Genomic DNA, 18433 nt, shown 5'->3' with positions numbered 1-18433 from the left:
TGAAAATTGAGTGAGCTATTGACAACTAAACCTTGTAATATCAATATCATGCAAAAACTACCTTTACCAACCCTTTCAATGCCACCTCTTTCTGTGACTGAGAATTTTAAAAAGATTTATGTAATATTAACAGTATTCATAATAATGTAAGTACAGGTACAGTACAAGTAACAGGTAATAATAATGTAAGTTAGCGGTGTTTTTAGTCATTGGCCTTATTTATTCTACTTTATTTTTTTTTTTTTAGATTCTACAAGTTTGATTAGCTTAGAGTGATTAGTTTTAAAAAAACTGAAGTTTAAATCGAATAGGTATAGTAACGAATGTTTGCAATTTGGTAAGAAATGCCATTTTCTTCAGAATAGATAGGTTAGCATCAGAGATACGAAAAAATGTTTAAATATGAAATTGTAGGTAATTTAATTCCCAAGAACTTGGTTTGATAAAATTTGTTCTACGGCAAAAATTGAGTGAATCGTAAGTGAGTATACCATCGAAAAACATTCATTTTTTAGATATAAAACTGACACTTTCGATAGCGAATAAATCAAAAACTATTAATTTTATCAAAAAAATGTATAGAACATTTTTTGCTTAGAATGAATGTTTTTATTAACTTTTGAGGTCAAAATATTATAAAAAAATTCCACCCCCGAGATGGGGTGACAACCACCCCCATGGTAAAAGCGCCTGTCGGCATCATATAGATTTGATCCATGGACTATCCACTACTTATTTTCAAATTTTCAAGCAAATTGATCCATTCTGTAAAACTTGCGAGGTGAAAAGATTCGTTTAAGTCTGGACTTAAAGGGTTTTTACCCATATATTTTTAGTGACTAACCAAGACAGGACGTTCCGTGACGGTGCCGTCATATATGAGAACATTCTGGCTTACTTAATATACACTACACAATATTTAGACGGGACGTTGACGTTACGTAAAATACGAATCGACCTTAAGCAAACAAAGATATTTTTGTTGATTTATAGTACTTTATCGAGTTGTACTCTGCATTTACCTTTTTGTTATATATGCGATAATGAAAATTATAGTTTTCTTTTGTTAATGTTGTAAATTTTTTGTCTCGCCATAACTATTTGTTTTTCTTTTTGCAGGAAGCAGTGTGGCGTCTTGTGACCATTCCAGTGTAGCTTGGAACGGTACAACTTTTTCAGGAAGGAGCATGAAGTGAGTTGTTATTTATACCCCAATTATATATTTAATGACTACTCTTTATCTGCACATTGCGTGTCGTATCGCAGCTTCATCAGGACATACATTACAAAGATTAATTTTAAAAAATTACTACTCGAGGTTAGAAATCACCTTGAACAATGGTTGAAATGTTTGTGTCTAAAGATTATTTCGTAGGTTATTAGTGTTATTATGAACGTAGAAATAATGTGTAGTTTGGTAAACAATTGATAGTTATACTTGGTAACCAACTTAATTCCAGGATTAGACAGTGGCGTCACCTAGTGTAAAGTATTGGGGGTGCACTCAAGCCTCAGCTTGAGCCCCTATTTTCCTAGGCAAAATTTTTTGAGTGTTGTCAAATTGTAAAAATCAAACGATCTTATTAAGAAATTACAATAAATAATGTTTTTTATTGATTTACGATTGTAATTTAGTTTTTAAATGTTACAAGCAAGCTTTTTATTGAAAGTAAAATCGCCTGATTTTTTTTTGAGATAAATTCTTCAATATCCAATTCATTAAAATTTGGACTTTTTTGAATAATTTTTTTTTCAAAATAAAAATGTATACCATTTTTATTCAGTTGCAATGCGAAGGCAAAACAATCTTACTTTTCAATTAGAATACGGAGTGCAGTCCAGTCCCTTGAATCGCGATTTTCGGCTCTTATTGGAGCCTCATCGGAAAGAACGTAGGCACTGTTCTCCATATTCTAACTGATTCGCATCGAGAGCTTTTCCCACCCATTGCAACCTAAATGATGACAGTAGGTGGCTAGCGCCATCTGGAATTGAAAGACGAAGTAGTTTTCAATCCTAATAGTAAATTAATAATATTGGAAAATATTAAAAACATTACTAAAAGATTTTTAAATTGAAAACTTATTGGTACACTTTCCTGGTGACACCTCCAAGACTTCTACAATTTGCAAGTCAAATGGATGCTGCAGTGAAGACGAGAGAGAAGGAATTCTACACTATGCAACTCACATCCCCCGTCTGCAGCTGGTAAAGTTCCAACGGAAAAATGCACCTGGTTACTCTACGGAGTAATACGACTATAAAATAAAAATGTATACCATTTTTATTCAGTTGCAATGCGAAGGCAAAACAATCTTACTTTTCAATTAGAATACGGAGTGTAGTCCAGTCCCTTGAATCGCGATTTTCGGCTCTTATTGGAGCCTCATCGGAAAGAACGTAGGCACTGTTCTCCATATTCTAACTGATTCGCATCGAGAGCTTTTCCCACCCATTGCAACCGAAGTGATGATAGTAGGTGGCTAGCGCCATCTGGCATTGAAAGACGAAGTAGTTTTCAATCCTAATAGTAAATTAATAATATTGAAAAATATTAAAAACATTACTAAAAGATTTTTAAATTGAAAACTTATTGGTGCACTTTCCTGGTGACACCTCCAAGACTTCTACAATTTGCAAGTCAAATGGATGCTGCAGTGAAGACGAGAGGGAAGGAATTCTACACTATGCAACTCACATCCCCCGTCTGCAGCTGGTAAAGTTCCAACGGAAAAATGCACCTGGTTACTCTACGGAGTAATACGACTATAAAATAAAAATGTATACCATTTTTATTCAGTTGCAATGCGAAGGCAAAACAATCTTACTTTTCAATTAGAATACGGATTCAAGGGACTGGACTGCACTCCGTATTCTAATTGAAAAGTAAGATTGTTTTGCCTTCGCATTGCAACTGAATAAAAATGGTATACATTTTTATTTTATAGTCGTATTAATTCGTAGAGTAACCAGGTGCATTTTTCCGTTGGAACTTTACCAGCTGCAGACGGGGGATGTGAGTTGCATAGTGTAGAATTCCTTCCCTCTCGTCTTCACTGCAGCATCCATTTGACTTGCAAATTGTAGAAGTCTTGGAGGTGTCACCAGGAAAGTGTACCAATAAGTTTTCAATTTAATTTTTTTTCAATTGACATTGCGAATGCAGTTAGTAGATTCCTGGCACATAGTACTTCTAAGGAAAGTTTCTAAAGATTATACTTATAGCAGTGGCGCACCTAGAATTTTCCTCTGGGAGGGGTTGGCTATGGCTTGGACACCGAGTTTTTTTTGTATTGTTTGTGAAAGACAAGTTACATTTTCCTATAGGTGAGAATATAAAACATTACGTTGTGAAACGTTTTGCATTCGATTCGGGAGAGCTTTAGGAAAATTCTTGAATTCTCGTCATGAAGAACAAATGAATATTGCATTGCTGTAAACGGAAAATCCATTTTCCAAAGTGCTTCTTCAAGTGTTCAAAAAATAAAAATTCACAACCCCGAAAATAATCATGGAAATGAGGTTAATTTTCATACTCGAGGTTTTGGGGTCGCTGAACAGGAACATGGGGTAGGCGAAACTGTAATAGGGAGCTGGTGCCCGGTATTCCGGTAGACACGTCGTCTCCTGGAGTTTTATGGAAATTCATTATGAAAATCATTGAAACTTGTTATTCCGAGGTTTTTGAGATCGCTGAACACGAATATTGCTGTACGAGGTACCTGGTGCCATGTATCTATATTAGGGGAAGGACGTCGAAGATGACGCACCTAAGCAAAATACATTTTATTTAAGGGTAAAAAATATTTAAGCTAACTTTGAATGCTACGAGCCTGTAATTTGGACATTTCTATAACCAATTTCTAGGATTATTTTTAAATTCAATAAAAGGAAGTATTTTTTATGCGGCTTTAAAAAAAAAACGCTTTTGCGCCATCTTACCTTCCACCGAGGGAAAGATGACGCACAGTGATGGTGAAGATGGCGCATGTAGGTATCTATATTAAAAGCGCAAGTGATATGAAAAGAAAATTTATTTTTTAATACTGAAAGTAAGAAAATGTAAACAAAGCTTTTTTACATATTAACAAAAGTCACAAATGTAGTTTTCGGGACTTTTGGCTCCACTGCATTCTTTATGGACCCATTGTCCACAACTTGTGCATCTGAACCATGTTTCCGTCTTTTTGCCGAAGTCTCCACATAATATGCAGATTCACCTCCCTCGTTGATTATGTCATCCAACTCATCGTCATTGCAAAGACCTTCTTCATCAAAATCGCTTTCTTCAGTATCGCTATCCTCCAAGATTTTTTTGTTTATTTTTTGTTTGATTATTTTTTGTACTTTGGCTTTCCCTTTATTTTTATTTAGTTTTAATCCTGCATCATTAACCAATACTTGTTTGGTTACTTTTTTCTTTCCTTCTTCCGACTTCGCCAGTTTTTCTTTTTTTTTTATTCTCTTTTTCTTCTAAGAATTCTTTTAAAGGGGTGCTTGTTAGAATTTCAGAATGTTGCTTTTGTCGTCCATATTTTCTTTTAATTTTTTTATTGGGCAAAGGAACTGGAGAAATAAGTGAAAGAGAAATATGTGGACGTTTGGTTATTTCATTTTGTTTTGTGGGGGTTGTGTGACGACTTTCAGGAGACTGTCGGCTGGTTGATGGACGTGGTAATTCTGGTTCTCTTATAGATGGTGTTGTTATTAGTGGAGGTGTTCCCTGAGGTGCAGGTTCAGGAGAAACATCTCTATCCAAGCTATCATTGTTTAAATTATCAGCAGGAAAAAAGTCATCTTCTGTGAACTTATCAGAGTTTAACGGAAAAATTCCGCACGTTCCGAAACCAGAAACGGCCTTATCAATATTTGCCACCTGATCATATGCTAACTTAAAAATCTCGGCGACATCATATGGAGTAATTTTATCTTCAAACTCTGAGTTGCTGATCTTAGATTTTAGAAAGGAATTGCAATGGCGACCATACGCATATTTTAATGCAGAAAAAAATGACACATCAAGAGGTTGTAATTTGTGGGATGTGTGGGGTGGAATACTAACCATTATAATCCCATTCTCTTTGCAGTAATTATAAATATCCAGTGAAATATGGCTCGAGTGATTATCTAATACTAACAGCACGGGATTATCTGGACTAGACAGGACTTTTTTTTGGAAATGCTTCAGCCATAATAAAAACATAGACGTATTACTCCATCCATTATCCGTGCAGTTGTAAATCGCACCGCTTGGTCCATTTTTCTGAAGCTGTGGGCTCATCCTCTTCCTGGGAAATATAAATAATGGAGGTATGTAGTTACCGGAGGCACTGAACGCCATTATTACCGTGATATTCTTCCCTCGTTCCCACGAAGAAATGATTCCAAACTGCTTTACTCCTTTGGGTCCAAGTCTTTTACATGATTCTTTAGGAACCGTAGATATACCGGTTTCATCAATATTGTAAATGCGATCTGGCAGAAATTTATATTTTTCTTGCACTGTTTCCAAATTTTTAAAAAAGCGGTCTACTTCTATTTTATTGAAGGCTGTTATTCTATTAATGCTTGTAGCTTCTGGCTTTCTCAAGGAAATTTGAGGATTTCGTTTTATAAATCCTAGATACCAGTCTTTTCCAGCCATTTGTTTATTCTTATTAAAATTGTGTTTAATTTCATTGCATTCTGCATAAGCAAATGCCATGGTTCTCAGCTCTATGCAAGTGATACCAAAAAATAAATTGGCCAGCTTGAGAACATGATCTAGTATCTCCTTTTCATGATGTGCCGAAAACAATGGGGCTCTACCAAGAGACTCTGATTTGACTTCCTTTAATAAATTTTTAACCTTAAGTTTTCTCCTCAATGTAGCTTCTGGTATTGAAAATGCCCTTGCCACTTCCCGAATTTTACGACCATCTCTACAAATTGCATTCAATGCTGCATTAAGAGCTGCTGCAGAAAATGATCCTCTCTGTGTTTTTCGTATATATTTTCCCATTTCTAAAAAAGAAAAAGATGCCTCAAAATGCAAAATAGACACTAAATAATAAATATTCTATACTCCATTGTTATTTAAGGTAATGAACTGAAAAGGCAAAGATGACGCACTATAACAGCAAAGATGACGCAGTCTGCGTCAACTTATCCTGTTCAGCATAACCTACAAAAAATGGTTATCAAAATTATCCATCATCAAATATTTAACAGATAAATCCTCGCTAACTGAAAATAAATATCACCTACTCCCATGAATATGAAGAAAATCCAATGGAACCATTTTTAAACAACTTACCATTAATATTCGCAGTGTCAAAAATAACAAGAAATCAACGTGTATCGCGTTACTCTGCCTCACAGATACTAAACAGTACGAAAGCTGACCGATGAAGTTTTAAAGTAATAGTAGTTTCTAAAGGAGGGCGCCACGGGTATAAAAATTGAATTTAGTGAAATACTTGATAAAATACAGAGGTGCGTCATCTTAGACGCTGCGTCATCTTCCCCGTCCTTCCCCTATCTACTGGAGTTTCATGAAAATTCTCGGGGTTTTTGATGATGATGGGTTTTGTTATCTCGGGGTGTTTGATGTCGCTGAATACAAATATTGCATGGAAGATGTTGTATGAGGTACCTGGTGCCCGGTCTCTAGGTCGTCTCCTGGACTTTTATAGAAATTTGTTATAAAATTCAACAGTAAGTAACAATAACAGTAAGTTATTTTAATTCAAAGCCCAAATTATGGAAAAAATAAGTAATTCGATTTTTTTTTTCAGTATTAACAGCAATTTTTTTAGATATAGGGATATCAGAATCTCGAGTATGTGATTAAAACACTCAGTTGCTTTAAAACCCTCGAAATAACAAGTTTCAACAAATTTTATTACGAATTTCCATAAAATTCCCGGAGACGACGTAGATATACAGGGCAACAGGTACATCGTACAGCATCTTCGATGAAATATTCGTGTTCAGCGATCTCAAAACCCCGAGATAATAAATTTCAACTATTTTCATAACAAATTGTCATAAAACTCCAGGAGATAACATATATTCCTGGCACCAGGTACCCTTTACAGCTTCCCCGATTCCTGTTCAGCGACCTCAAAATCCCCCAAATATGAAAATTACACTCATTCCCATGATTATTTTCCGAGTTGTGAATTTTTATTTTGTGAACACTTTGAAATGCGTTTTGGAAAATGCATTTGCCGCTTACAAGAATGCAATTTTCATTATTTGTTTCTCATGCCAAGTGTTCAAGAATTTTCCTGGAGCTCTCCCGAATCGAATGCAAAAGGTTTCATAACGATGTTCCTTTCCGTCTTACTTTAATTAAATTGGTTTAGGCGATTTTAGTGCTTTATTTCCTCGCCTACTACTAATATAATGCCCTGGCAGGAGTTTTAACCCCCAAACCCCCCTGGGTGCGCCACTGACTTGAAGAATTAAAATTTATCAGAAAAATATTCTTGCGGATTATTTTCAGTCAAAAATTTAAGTAAGTGGACTGTCCCGGAGAGTTCCTTAAAATCGGATCTTCTATAAATAATTTCCAATTCAGACTTTTCCCCAGGAGAGAGAATCGCCCAAAATACCTATAGACCAGGGCGCATCTGTAAAAATATTAGTACATTTGGACGTTGAGAGGTGACTCAATTTTTTTTGCAGAAATTGCTTGAAAATAAATCAAATAATAATAATTGAGTTATCCTCCCTCTCAAAAAGGTCCGGAACATTGTTTAAATAATCAAAATGTCAAAAAATTAAGGAAAAATTCGATATTTTTCTTCGTTTTTGATTATAACTTTAAAAGTATTCATTTCCGAGAAAAGTTGCACTGACATAAAAGTTGCATAGTTAAATTTCCTACAATATAGAATTGGATAAAAATTTAAAAAATAGTCACCCTTGTTGCAAAATAGCAATAATTGCGAAAAAACCATACAAAAACAAGTATTCGCATTTTACGTTTTTCAACCATTTATGCTACACTTAGGACCTTCATATTTCACACAAAAAAACTTTATGATACAGCAAAACAACACTGTAAATTTCATTAAGATCGGTTCAACAGATTGTATAAAATAAATTTTGCAATCCAGCTTTCGTAAAAAAAATTCATTTTTTCAAAATGTTACAGGACTGAAAATAAAGCAGATAGCAAGTTGAAATTTTTTTTTGCCTATAGAAATCTACTGTACCTTTCATTTGCAATTTTGCAAAATTAAAATCAATTAACACCACGGCGTCAGGAATTTTTTTAAATTAACATTAATTATTGTTGCTACGCGCAGGACAGCGGATAGTTTGCTCTGATTGGGCATTCCAATGACCTTTGATAATGATTGATACATTTTAATTTTTATTAAATTTCGATATAAATAAATAAATTTGTTTATTGCAAAGTAATAACACATACTTTATCCTTTGAAATAACACTTTTATTAGCAAAAACTTTCTTTGTTCATATATTTTAACTTAAAAAATAAAAGTTTATTATTTTTAAACATATGCAATTGTTTAAACAATATTTCACAAACAATAATAAAATAAGTTTGATTTTTGTGGAATTAAAATATTAAAATACAACAAAATATAGAGTAAGAAAATAATATATTAGATAAAGATTGGAAGAAATTTTGGTGGAAATCAACTTGTGTGAATCGAACACCGCTGTGCTGCGCGTAGCACCAAAAATTATTGTTTATTTAAAAAATTTCATGACGCCGTGGTAATTAATCGATTTTAATTTTGCAAATTGCAAATGAAAGGTACAGTACACTTCTATAAACAAAAAAAAAATTCAACTTGCTATCTGCTTTATTTTCAGTCCTGTAACATTTTGAAAAAAAAAATTTTTTTGCGAAAGGTGGATTGCAAAATTTATTTTGCAAAATCTATTGAACCCATCTTAATGAAATTTACACTATTGTTTTGCTGTATCATATAGTTTTTCTGGGTGAAATTTGAAGGTCCTAAGTTTAGAATAAATGGTTGAAAAACGTAAAATGCGAATACTTGTTTTTGTATGGTTTGTTCACAATTATTGCTATTTTGCAACTAGGGTAACAATTTTTTAAATTCTTAACCAATTTTACATTATAGGAAATTTAATTACGCAACTTTTATGTCAGTACAACTTTTCTCGGAAATGAATACTTTTAAAGTTATAATTAAAAAACGAAGAAAAAAACGAATTTTTCCTTAATTTTTGGACATTTTGATTATTTAAACAATGTTCCGGACCTTTTTGAGAGGGAGGATAACTCAAATATTATTATTTGATTTATTTTCAAGCAATTTCTGCAAAAAAATTTGAGTCACCTCTCAACGTCCATCTCAAAACAGATGTGCCCTGGACTACTAATAAAACCAGTTTTTCGGGTTTTTAACGGTGGCGCACCTTACGGAAAAATCTGGAAAAAACGAGACATATTTTTTGACAAAATACACAAAATAAAAAAATAGGCCGGCAGCCATCTCCAATAAAAATTAAACGCTTTTTTCTAAAATAATGCATTTTTTGGTTATGTACACTCGACCTAGGGGGGCCTATAGGGGACTATAAAAAATAGACAAGTTTTGTAGAAGTCTCAGCTATGCGTTTGAATTTTTTGAAATTTTTAAGTTTATTGTAAGCCACTAAAAAAAAATAAAAACGAAAAAATTACTTTTTTGGTGGTAGGGAAAGGGAGGATGTATTCTTTGCGTCACGATATAAGAAATTTGGCCTGATGCTGGTGGGTTGTCCCTACCGATTTAGTATCATAATAACAAACAACAAACCCTCCAGGAGCGCATTCGCTAAAATTAAGGGGAAAGGAACAAAATGCAAGATTTTGACGCCTGTTAAAATTTTCAATGTGTTTTAAATGTAATCATTTTTTTCGAATCCTGAGAAAACTAATAGGTAAGTATTTTTGAAAAATTTAAACGCAGAATGAAAAATTACTTTATTACCGAGGGCCGAAAGTCCCTTGGAATGAATTAAAAGTTTCTTTTGAATGAGATATTTGAAATTAAAAATCACACTAAATTTTCTCTTAGTTTTTCACCCCTGTAACTTATTAAAATAAACATAGAAGTTTTCAGGGACTTTCGGCCCTCGGTAATAACGTAACGGCTTAAAGCCGAAATTTTGTACCCATCCCCTTAAAAAAAAAGTTCAAGTCTTCAAGTAGATATAGTATTTTAATTGGGTTGGAATAATAAATATAAATTTAAATATCATATCATTATATTTATTACGTATTTATATATATGTAGTTATAGGTATATTATTATGTACAATGAAATAAGAGAAATGAACAAATTAAAGGAATTAAGGAAAATAATGATAATAACAGTAAAAGATTAAAAGAGTGGTAGCAAAAATCAGAATTAAAAAAGATAACATTATAAACAACAAGATAACATTAAAAGATAACATTATAAAAAATAACATAGAAAAATAAAATTTGAAGTTCAGACGGAAAAAAATAAATACAAATTACAACTCTATGTCACTATCGCTGTCATCTTCACTAGAATTGTCATCATCTAATGTTATAATTATTGGTTTAATATGTGAGGTTAATGTTCTGTAATGGTCTTCCGTTTTTATAACATGTGAAACACAATTTTGCCACAGTGTTGGGGAAATATTTTTTATTTCTTCGACAACATGTGACACCGGTTGGCTACTAAATTTGGGACAGCAGTTGTTTCGCCGTAAACTTTCCTTAAGTTGGCTCCAGATTAATTCAATGGGGTTGAAGACACAGTAGTAAGGAGGTAATCGCAATACATTATGACCATCACGTTTGGCTAATTCGTCTATAACAAACTGTTTCTCAAACACTTTTGTGTGAAGAACTTCCAACATTTCTTTTTTTGTATATGTTTCTTCAAAGTACAAATCATTGTCATACAAAAAATCAGATATTTGTTTTTTTGTCGAACCTACACCGGGGATTTTTCTAATTTGTTCGCTGTGATACGTCGTGTTATCCATTACAATGACACTTTTTTGAGGCAAATTTGGCAACACCTTCTTTTCAAACCATTCCTTAAACAAGCTACTCGTCATATTTTCATGGTAATCCAGCTTTGAATCTTTAATGTTTTTTGCCGATAGTAAAAAACTTTCCCCTCCAAGCCAGCCATACTCCAAGCAAGCCATACATAATTATGTGTGAAGCTATAGAATAATAATTAGAGGTATATCTTATCTTTAACTAATGCACTTGCTAATGATTCTTTAATTTTTTATTTAAAGATAGAAAGCTTCATTATAGGATAAAATTCACATAATGAGCGCATTGGACATAAAAATTGTTTGTGATCGTTTCTAATTGATTTCAAGCAAGTTAATTTCAGATGAGTAAACTAATTCGTCTACAGCAAACAAAATTTTTAATACGAAGCATTGTCTAGAAATTTTAATTTTAATAATTTATTTGCATTGGCAGGTAACGAATCAGTTCTGTAAATAATGTAAAGTCCGGCCCTAGTACGCTGTTTTAATACTATTGCCACCCGTCGCAAAGATAATTGAGGGATTAGTAACATCAACTATTTATTATGATACTAAATCGGTAGGGACAACCCACCAGCGTCACGCCAAATTTCTTATATCGTGACGCAAAGAAACCTATTTTTTAATCATATAGAACGTAAGAAAATAAAAAAAGAATGTATGTGTACCTACTTTGTACGCACGTAAGAAGTTATACTTCTATTATATAATTTCAACGAAATAAATAATATACTTAACAGGTTAGTTGTATTTTATTTAAATATTAAACCAACTTTCTTATCTACCACTTTCAAAAAATGTTTATTAAAACAACCAAAAATTAAAAAAAAAATATGAATCATCCGAGATTGGAACCCGGGACCTCTCGATCTCTGGTCCAATGCTCTACTAACTGAGCTCTCGAGCCCTTGCAAGTGACGTCTCGGATATAAGTACACAACACGGTGACAAATAGATCAAGAAGTGAGGTATAAAAATGTTATACCTAGATATTATTTTATTATCTTACTACCGAGGAAGACAAATCCAAAGACACAAAAATTATAATAAATAATAGGTACATTTACTAAAAACACTAATATATTCTTTTAATGACTTATTTGCGCTGATATATGCATACCTATCGTAAAAGATTAGCAACGAACTACATACTGTCTGTGTGCGCATGCGCCCGGCATTTATAAAATTTTACTCTCGATCGTAAAGAAGTATAACGTCAAAAAAATGAATTCTGGGAGTGAGAGCATCTTAACGGAAGTAAAATTATAGCTTATTCCCATTAAAAATGGTAAATTATATTTTTGATATTCCAGGTATGTTTTTCATTGCAATCAACACGCTGGAGCAGTAGGGGACGAGTACTTAACGCCGACACAAAGAGCTCAAAAGCAAGTAAAGAAACTCAAATACCTCCTGCAGCAAGCTCAGAAGGATTTAGAAGAGAAAGATAGTGATATTTTGAAATTAACCAAAGAAGTAGTTGAATTGAGATTGTATAAGGCTGCCCTAAGTTCGCCAGAAGACAAATCAAATTCGAGGTAAGCAAAACTACATTAAGTAAACTTTTTAAGTGTCTTGAAATCAAGGCACAGTTAAAAGTAAGAAATATGTTTGAAGAGTAGGGTGCGTGATGTAGAGTTCTTCATTAATTTAATACTTTTTCTGGTATTTCATTTACTGTAGTGCTTTCCATACAGGCCATATATGTTAGCGTGTCGACAGCTCTAGTGAAGTTCACAAAGCATATGCAGAATGTAGAGTTGATTATTAGTTTGTTGATATTGGAGTTTATATTTTGTTCGTCTTCTAACATGCAGTGTTGGGACTGCACTTAGAGACTCACTGCAATGTTAAGACCATATTTTGACTTATTCCTGTGACGATGATATATCTGCAACTGTATTGGTTTTTACATTTGGTTGGTGCGTGTTTGTCGGCTAGTTGTTTAGTGATATTATGTAATTCTTTCATGTTTTGACGTTCATCAGCGACCAGCGCTTCTTCAGCAATATCTTTTGCCCACTTTCTTTTGTTTTCCTTTGCTACCTTCTTGATATACCTTTATTCGCTTTTCTATACCTTTCTTCCTTCTCTGCTTCTGTTCTGGAATGTAGTAATTCTAGATTAATGTGCTTGTGGCGTTATATTTTGTTCCATGTTTCTCTGGCGGTCTCGTCTTTCTTTGCGTAACTTATTTCTTTACGCTAAAAATAATTTCACTTGTTTCCACAAGGACATTGTTAACAGTTTTCCAATGTTTGTCCTGCCTTCCGTCAATTTTGGCTCGCAGTTCTCGTGTAAATTCTATTTGCTTCTCGTTGTTTTGTAGTTTCTCAACGTTGAACTTCTTTCGCATAGATTTCTTTCTTATTCCTAGCTATCTTGAATTTAATTTCAGTCATCTTCAAATGTTTTTTGTAATGATTCTTTTGAATTGTTGAATTGGTGATTGTTAACAAGGTACAAGACCTATACATTCTTATCTTAATCTTATATGCATTCTTTAATAATACATCGTATTATACAGGGTGTTTTATTGGGAAACGGAAATACTTTAATTGTGAATAGAGGTCACCGAGGCGGTTCTAGGTATACTATATTTTTTGCCCTACCGACTTTTATAACCGAGTTACAGGCTGTTTTATCGATTTTGCTCATTTCTTTCCTAAGCCATAACTTTAGAACCACCCTGTATATTTTTTTAATATTTGGTACACATATCTCTCATTCAAAACCCAAACGACCGACATACTAATCACAAGAAAAATCCAGGTCCGGATTAACAAAAAATTATAAAGTAATTGTGACCTTAAAACAACACCCTGTATATTGAAATTCTGAAAATCTGTTTGCATATTTGAAAAGAGCACAAAAAACTAAGTCTAATCGTTCGCTTCAATTTTTCGGCCAGACAATTTTATGACTTTAACTTTAAAATTATATTGAATTTTTTAAGAACTCGACATTAAAAAGAAGGTACATATTATTAAATTTTAATTATAAATTATTAAAGCTATTGAATAAATACTTATTTTAAAATTAATCAATACTTATTTACCACATTGGAACGACCCAATTATTAATCACAAGAAAAATCCAGGTCCGGATTAACAAAAAAATTAAAGTAATTGTGCTCTTGAAACAACACCCTGTATATTGAAATTTTCAAAATTTGTTTGCACATTTGAAAAGACCACAAACATCTGAGTTTATCGGTTTGCTTTAATTTTTCGTGAAGGAAATTTAATGACTTTAATTTTGAAATTAAATATATTGATAATTTTAAGAACACTGAAATTAAAAAGCAGATTTTTAAAGCACTTTTAACAATAAATTATTAAAGTTATTAAATAAATACCCATTTTAAAAATAATCAATACTTATTTACGACATTCGAATGACCCACTTACAAATCACAACAAAAATCCAGGTCCGGATTAACAAAACAATATAAAGTAATTGTAACCTTGAAACAACACCCTGTATATTGAAATTTTCAAAATCCGTTTGCACATAGGTATGAAAAGAGCACAAAAAACTAAGTTTAATCGTTAGCTTCAATTTTTTGGCCAGACAATTTAATGAATTTAATTTTGAAATTATGTCGAAATTTTTAAGAACTCTGGAACCTCATAATAAAAATTTCGATATAATTTCAAAAGTAATGTCATTAAATTGTCTGCACAAAAAATTAAAGCGGGACATTAAACCTAGTTTTTCGTGCTATCTTCAGGTGTGCAAACGTATTTTAAAAATTTCAATATACAGGGTGTTTTTTCAAGGTCAAAATTACTTTGTATTTTGTTGTTAATACGGACCTGGATTTTTCTTGTGATTAGTAAGTAAGTCCTTCTAATGCTGTAAATAATAACTGATTATTTTTAAAATTAGTATTTATTCATTAACTTGAATGATTTATTAATAAAAGTGCTTTAAAAACCTGCTTATTAATTTCAGGGTTCTTAAAAATTTAAATATATTTAATTTCAAAATTAAAGTTAATAAATTTTTGCACAAAAAATCAAAGTGAATCTATAAACTCGGATTTTTGTGGTCTTTTCAAATGTGCAAAAAATTTTTGAAAATGTCAATATACAGGGTGTTATTTCAAGGTCAAAATTACTTTATGTTTTTTTGTTAATCCGGACCTGGATTTTTCTTGTGATTAATAATTGGGTCTTTCCAATATGGTAAATAAATATTGATTCATTTTAAAATGAGTATTTATTCAATAAATTTAATAATTAAATTTAATAATTTTTAATTAAAAGTTAATAATAGGTACCTGCTTTTTAATGTGGAGTTCTTAAAAAAATTCAATATAATTTCAAAATTAAAGTCAAAAAATTGTCTGGCCGAAAAATCGAAGCGAACTATTAGACTTAGTTTTTTGTGCTCTTTTCAAATATGCAAACAGATTTTCAAAATTTCAATATACAACAGGGTGTTGTTTTAAGGTCACAATTATTTTATAATTTTTTGTTAATACGGACCTGGATTTTTCTTGTGATTAGTATGTCGGTCGTTTGAGTTTTGAATGAGAGATATGTGTAGCAAATATTAAAAAAATATACAGGGTGGTTCTAAAGTTATGTCTTAGGAAAGAAATGAGCAAAGTCGATAAAACACCCTGTAACTCGGATATAAAAGTCGGTAGGGCAAAAAATTTAGTATACCTAGAACCACCTTGGTGACCTCTATTCACCATTAAAGTATTTCCGTTTCCCAATGAAACACCCTGTATGTATGTAACACCCTATTTTTTCAGTGATGCCGTTACAGTTAGAGAAAATAACAGTAACGAAACAACTCCAGAAGATGCCGTAGATGGATTATCGAATCACCTAGCGAACGACCTTAACACGTCGTTCGCCGATTCCGGCCATTTTGAAGACTGCACAAGTTCGTCCGTTCATTCTAAAGAGTCTGTGTTATCAGAAGATTGTAGAACGGTAAGCAAACAAAATTCATTATATGTACCTATTAGTCCAAGAGGCAGCGCTGAAAAATTTCTCTGAATTTACTCTAGTTATTTCACAGTTGATTACTGTGGTTGTGTAGAGAAACATACTGCGGTTGGTCAAGCGAAACGTAGAACAGGTGGTGCTGACAGCTTGTCAAAGTTGCTTACCTGCGGAGGTAATTATATCCATTTACTAAGGCTGAAAATCAGTACACACATTCTAAATTGAATATAAATAAAAGTTATTATAGTCGGTCAGCTGTATGACGGGACAGAGCCGGTCGGTCGGCCCCAATGAATGTACAGGGTTATTCACTATATTTTGACCCCCCTCTAAACTGCTTTATTTACAGAATTAGAAAAAAATGTAAAATACAAAACTTTTTCAATTTTTTAATTGTGATTTTTTGACATATATATCGTACTAGTGACATCATCCATCTGGGCGTGATGACGTAATCGACAAATTTTTTAAATGAGAATAGTAATACACAGTAATATAAACATTAACATGATTGTTTATACGGGGTGTCCAAAAAAATTTCTTTTAATTAAATTAATTTTTTAATTAATAATTCAAAAAAAAATTTTGGACACCCTGTATAAATATTGATCTTAATGTTTAAATTACTGCATAGAGAATTTAATAACCTTTCAAATAAGCTAGCACACAACCCCTATTCTCATTTAAAAAAAAATAGTCGATTACGTCATCACGCCCAGTTTGATGACGTCACTAGTACGATATGTATGTCAAAAAATCATAATTAAAAAATCGAATAACTTTTGTATTTTATATTTTTTTCTAATTCTGTAAATAAAGCAGTTTAGAGGGGGGTCAAAATATAGTTAATAACCCTGTACATTCATTGGGGCCGACCGACCGGCTCTGCCCCGTCATACAGCTGACCGACTATAATAACTTTTATTTATATTCAATTTAGAATGTGTGTACTCATTTTCAGCCTTAGTAAATGGATTTAATTACCTCCGCAGGTAAGCAATTTTGACAAGCTGTCAGTACCACCTGTTCTACGTTTCGCTTGACCAACCGCAGTATGTTTCTCTACACAACCACAGTAATCAACTGTGAAAAAACTAGCTTTAGTAAGTTCAGAAAGATTTTTCAGCGCTGCCTCTCCGTCTATATTTAAAGACCTCCAGCCTGACAATGGCTCAAAGAATGAAGAGGAGAATATCGACAACCCAAACTATCGCGAAGGTGCATTACCAACCTTTGGCCACGGTATATTTTCTGAAGAAACATTATTTTTGTTACCACATAGCTCCCACGGACCTAACGAGTGGCCTAGTATATAAATATATATATTCTTTTTCTCATAGGCATCTTTCAGTGCGTCACAGTTTTTCGATTTCTTTCTAACGCATTAAATTGTATGTGACAGAAAAAAGGCACGTCCGTGATTACAGACATTTATAACATTTATTCTAGTTGTCGATAGATGGCGCTATAATCGAAAAAAATTATTTACGAATTATATAATATTATCTACAAATATAATCTGTACAATTTATAAGACTATACACCATTTTATAAATGCAATAAACACATTTGATTTGTTTTTATGCCAAATTGCAAATAAAATGTGACAATTGTCAGATTTAACTAAAATGTCATATTAGAATAAATGTCATAAATGTGTATTATCACGGACTTGCCTTTTTTTCTATCATTTGTGACGCACTGAAAAATGCCCATGAAAAGGACTTTACCTATGTTAGGCAAATATTGTATATTGTAGTACATTTTTTAATTCCATATTGTTTTCGATTTTAGCCTAGTAAATCGGGAAGATTAGTACGATTAGACAAGTCCACATCCACCGATCAAGAAATTGAACACCAAAAGATAATCGAGGAATACGAGAGGAGGTTCCAAGAGCTGATCAAAACGCACGAGGAAGAATCGATTCAATTAAAACAAAAACACAACGAAAAGATCGAAGAACTCCTGCAGAGGATCAGTGAGATCAACGCTAGGTTTGTAAAAAACAACGAGTTTCGAATTCTACAATTTTCAAAGTCGATTTGCAGGTATTGGCAGATAGTACCCGAATTAGAAGAAGCCAAAGAAAGGATCAAAGAGCTCGAACACCAGCTAGAGGAGGCTAGCAAGAAGTTGGACGAGCAAAACGCCGAGGCGGAGAAGACTGCCAAGTCTGAAGAACTTCTTAATAGGAGCGAAGAGTTGGTGAAGCATCACAATAAGGTAAATATTTTTCTTCTTCTTCTTGACTGGCTTTACACCTCGGGATGAGTTTCGCCACATCCACTATAATAGTCCTCCATGTTCTACGATCTTGCGCGTCCATTTCCTCTTGATGTACCCCAATCCTAGATAAATCGGCTTCAACATGAAGCCGATCTTCTACCATCTTCTACCATCTGGTCTCTCAACAAATACTGTCTTTAAGACTCTTTCTTCCTCT

At 32.9% G+C, this 18433-nt stretch overlaps 1 protein-coding gene across 4 annotated transcripts in view; it reads left to right on the top strand.

The window, feature by feature from the left end:
* The window catches only part of LOC114327138 (protein quick-to-court), an 80190-nt gene that overhangs the window by 36915 nt on the left and 24842 nt on the right, over nucleotides 1-18433 (top strand). For all 4 annotated transcript variants that reach the window (XM_028275652.2, XM_050646336.1, XM_028275650.2 and 1 more), the window contains exons 5-9: nucleotides 1120-1192; nucleotides 12334-12558; nucleotides 15789-15972; nucleotides 17782-17984; nucleotides 18039-18213. In XM_028275652.2, the coding sequence (XP_028131453.1) occupies nucleotides 1120-1192; nucleotides 12334-12558; nucleotides 15789-15972; nucleotides 17782-17984; nucleotides 18039-18213 (860 nt within the window). The remainder of the gene's footprint in view (nucleotides 1-1119; nucleotides 1193-12333; nucleotides 12559-15788; nucleotides 15973-17781; nucleotides 17985-18038; nucleotides 18214-18433) is intronic.

The sequence above is a fragment of the Diabrotica virgifera genome, chromosome 3 (assembly GCF_917563875.1).
Source record: "Diabrotica virgifera virgifera chromosome 3, PGI_DIABVI_V3a".
Classification (NCBI taxonomy): Eukaryota; Metazoa; Arthropoda; class Insecta; order Coleoptera; family Chrysomelidae; genus Diabrotica; species Diabrotica virgifera.
This window is presented reverse-complemented; position numbering and strand designations above follow the sequence as displayed.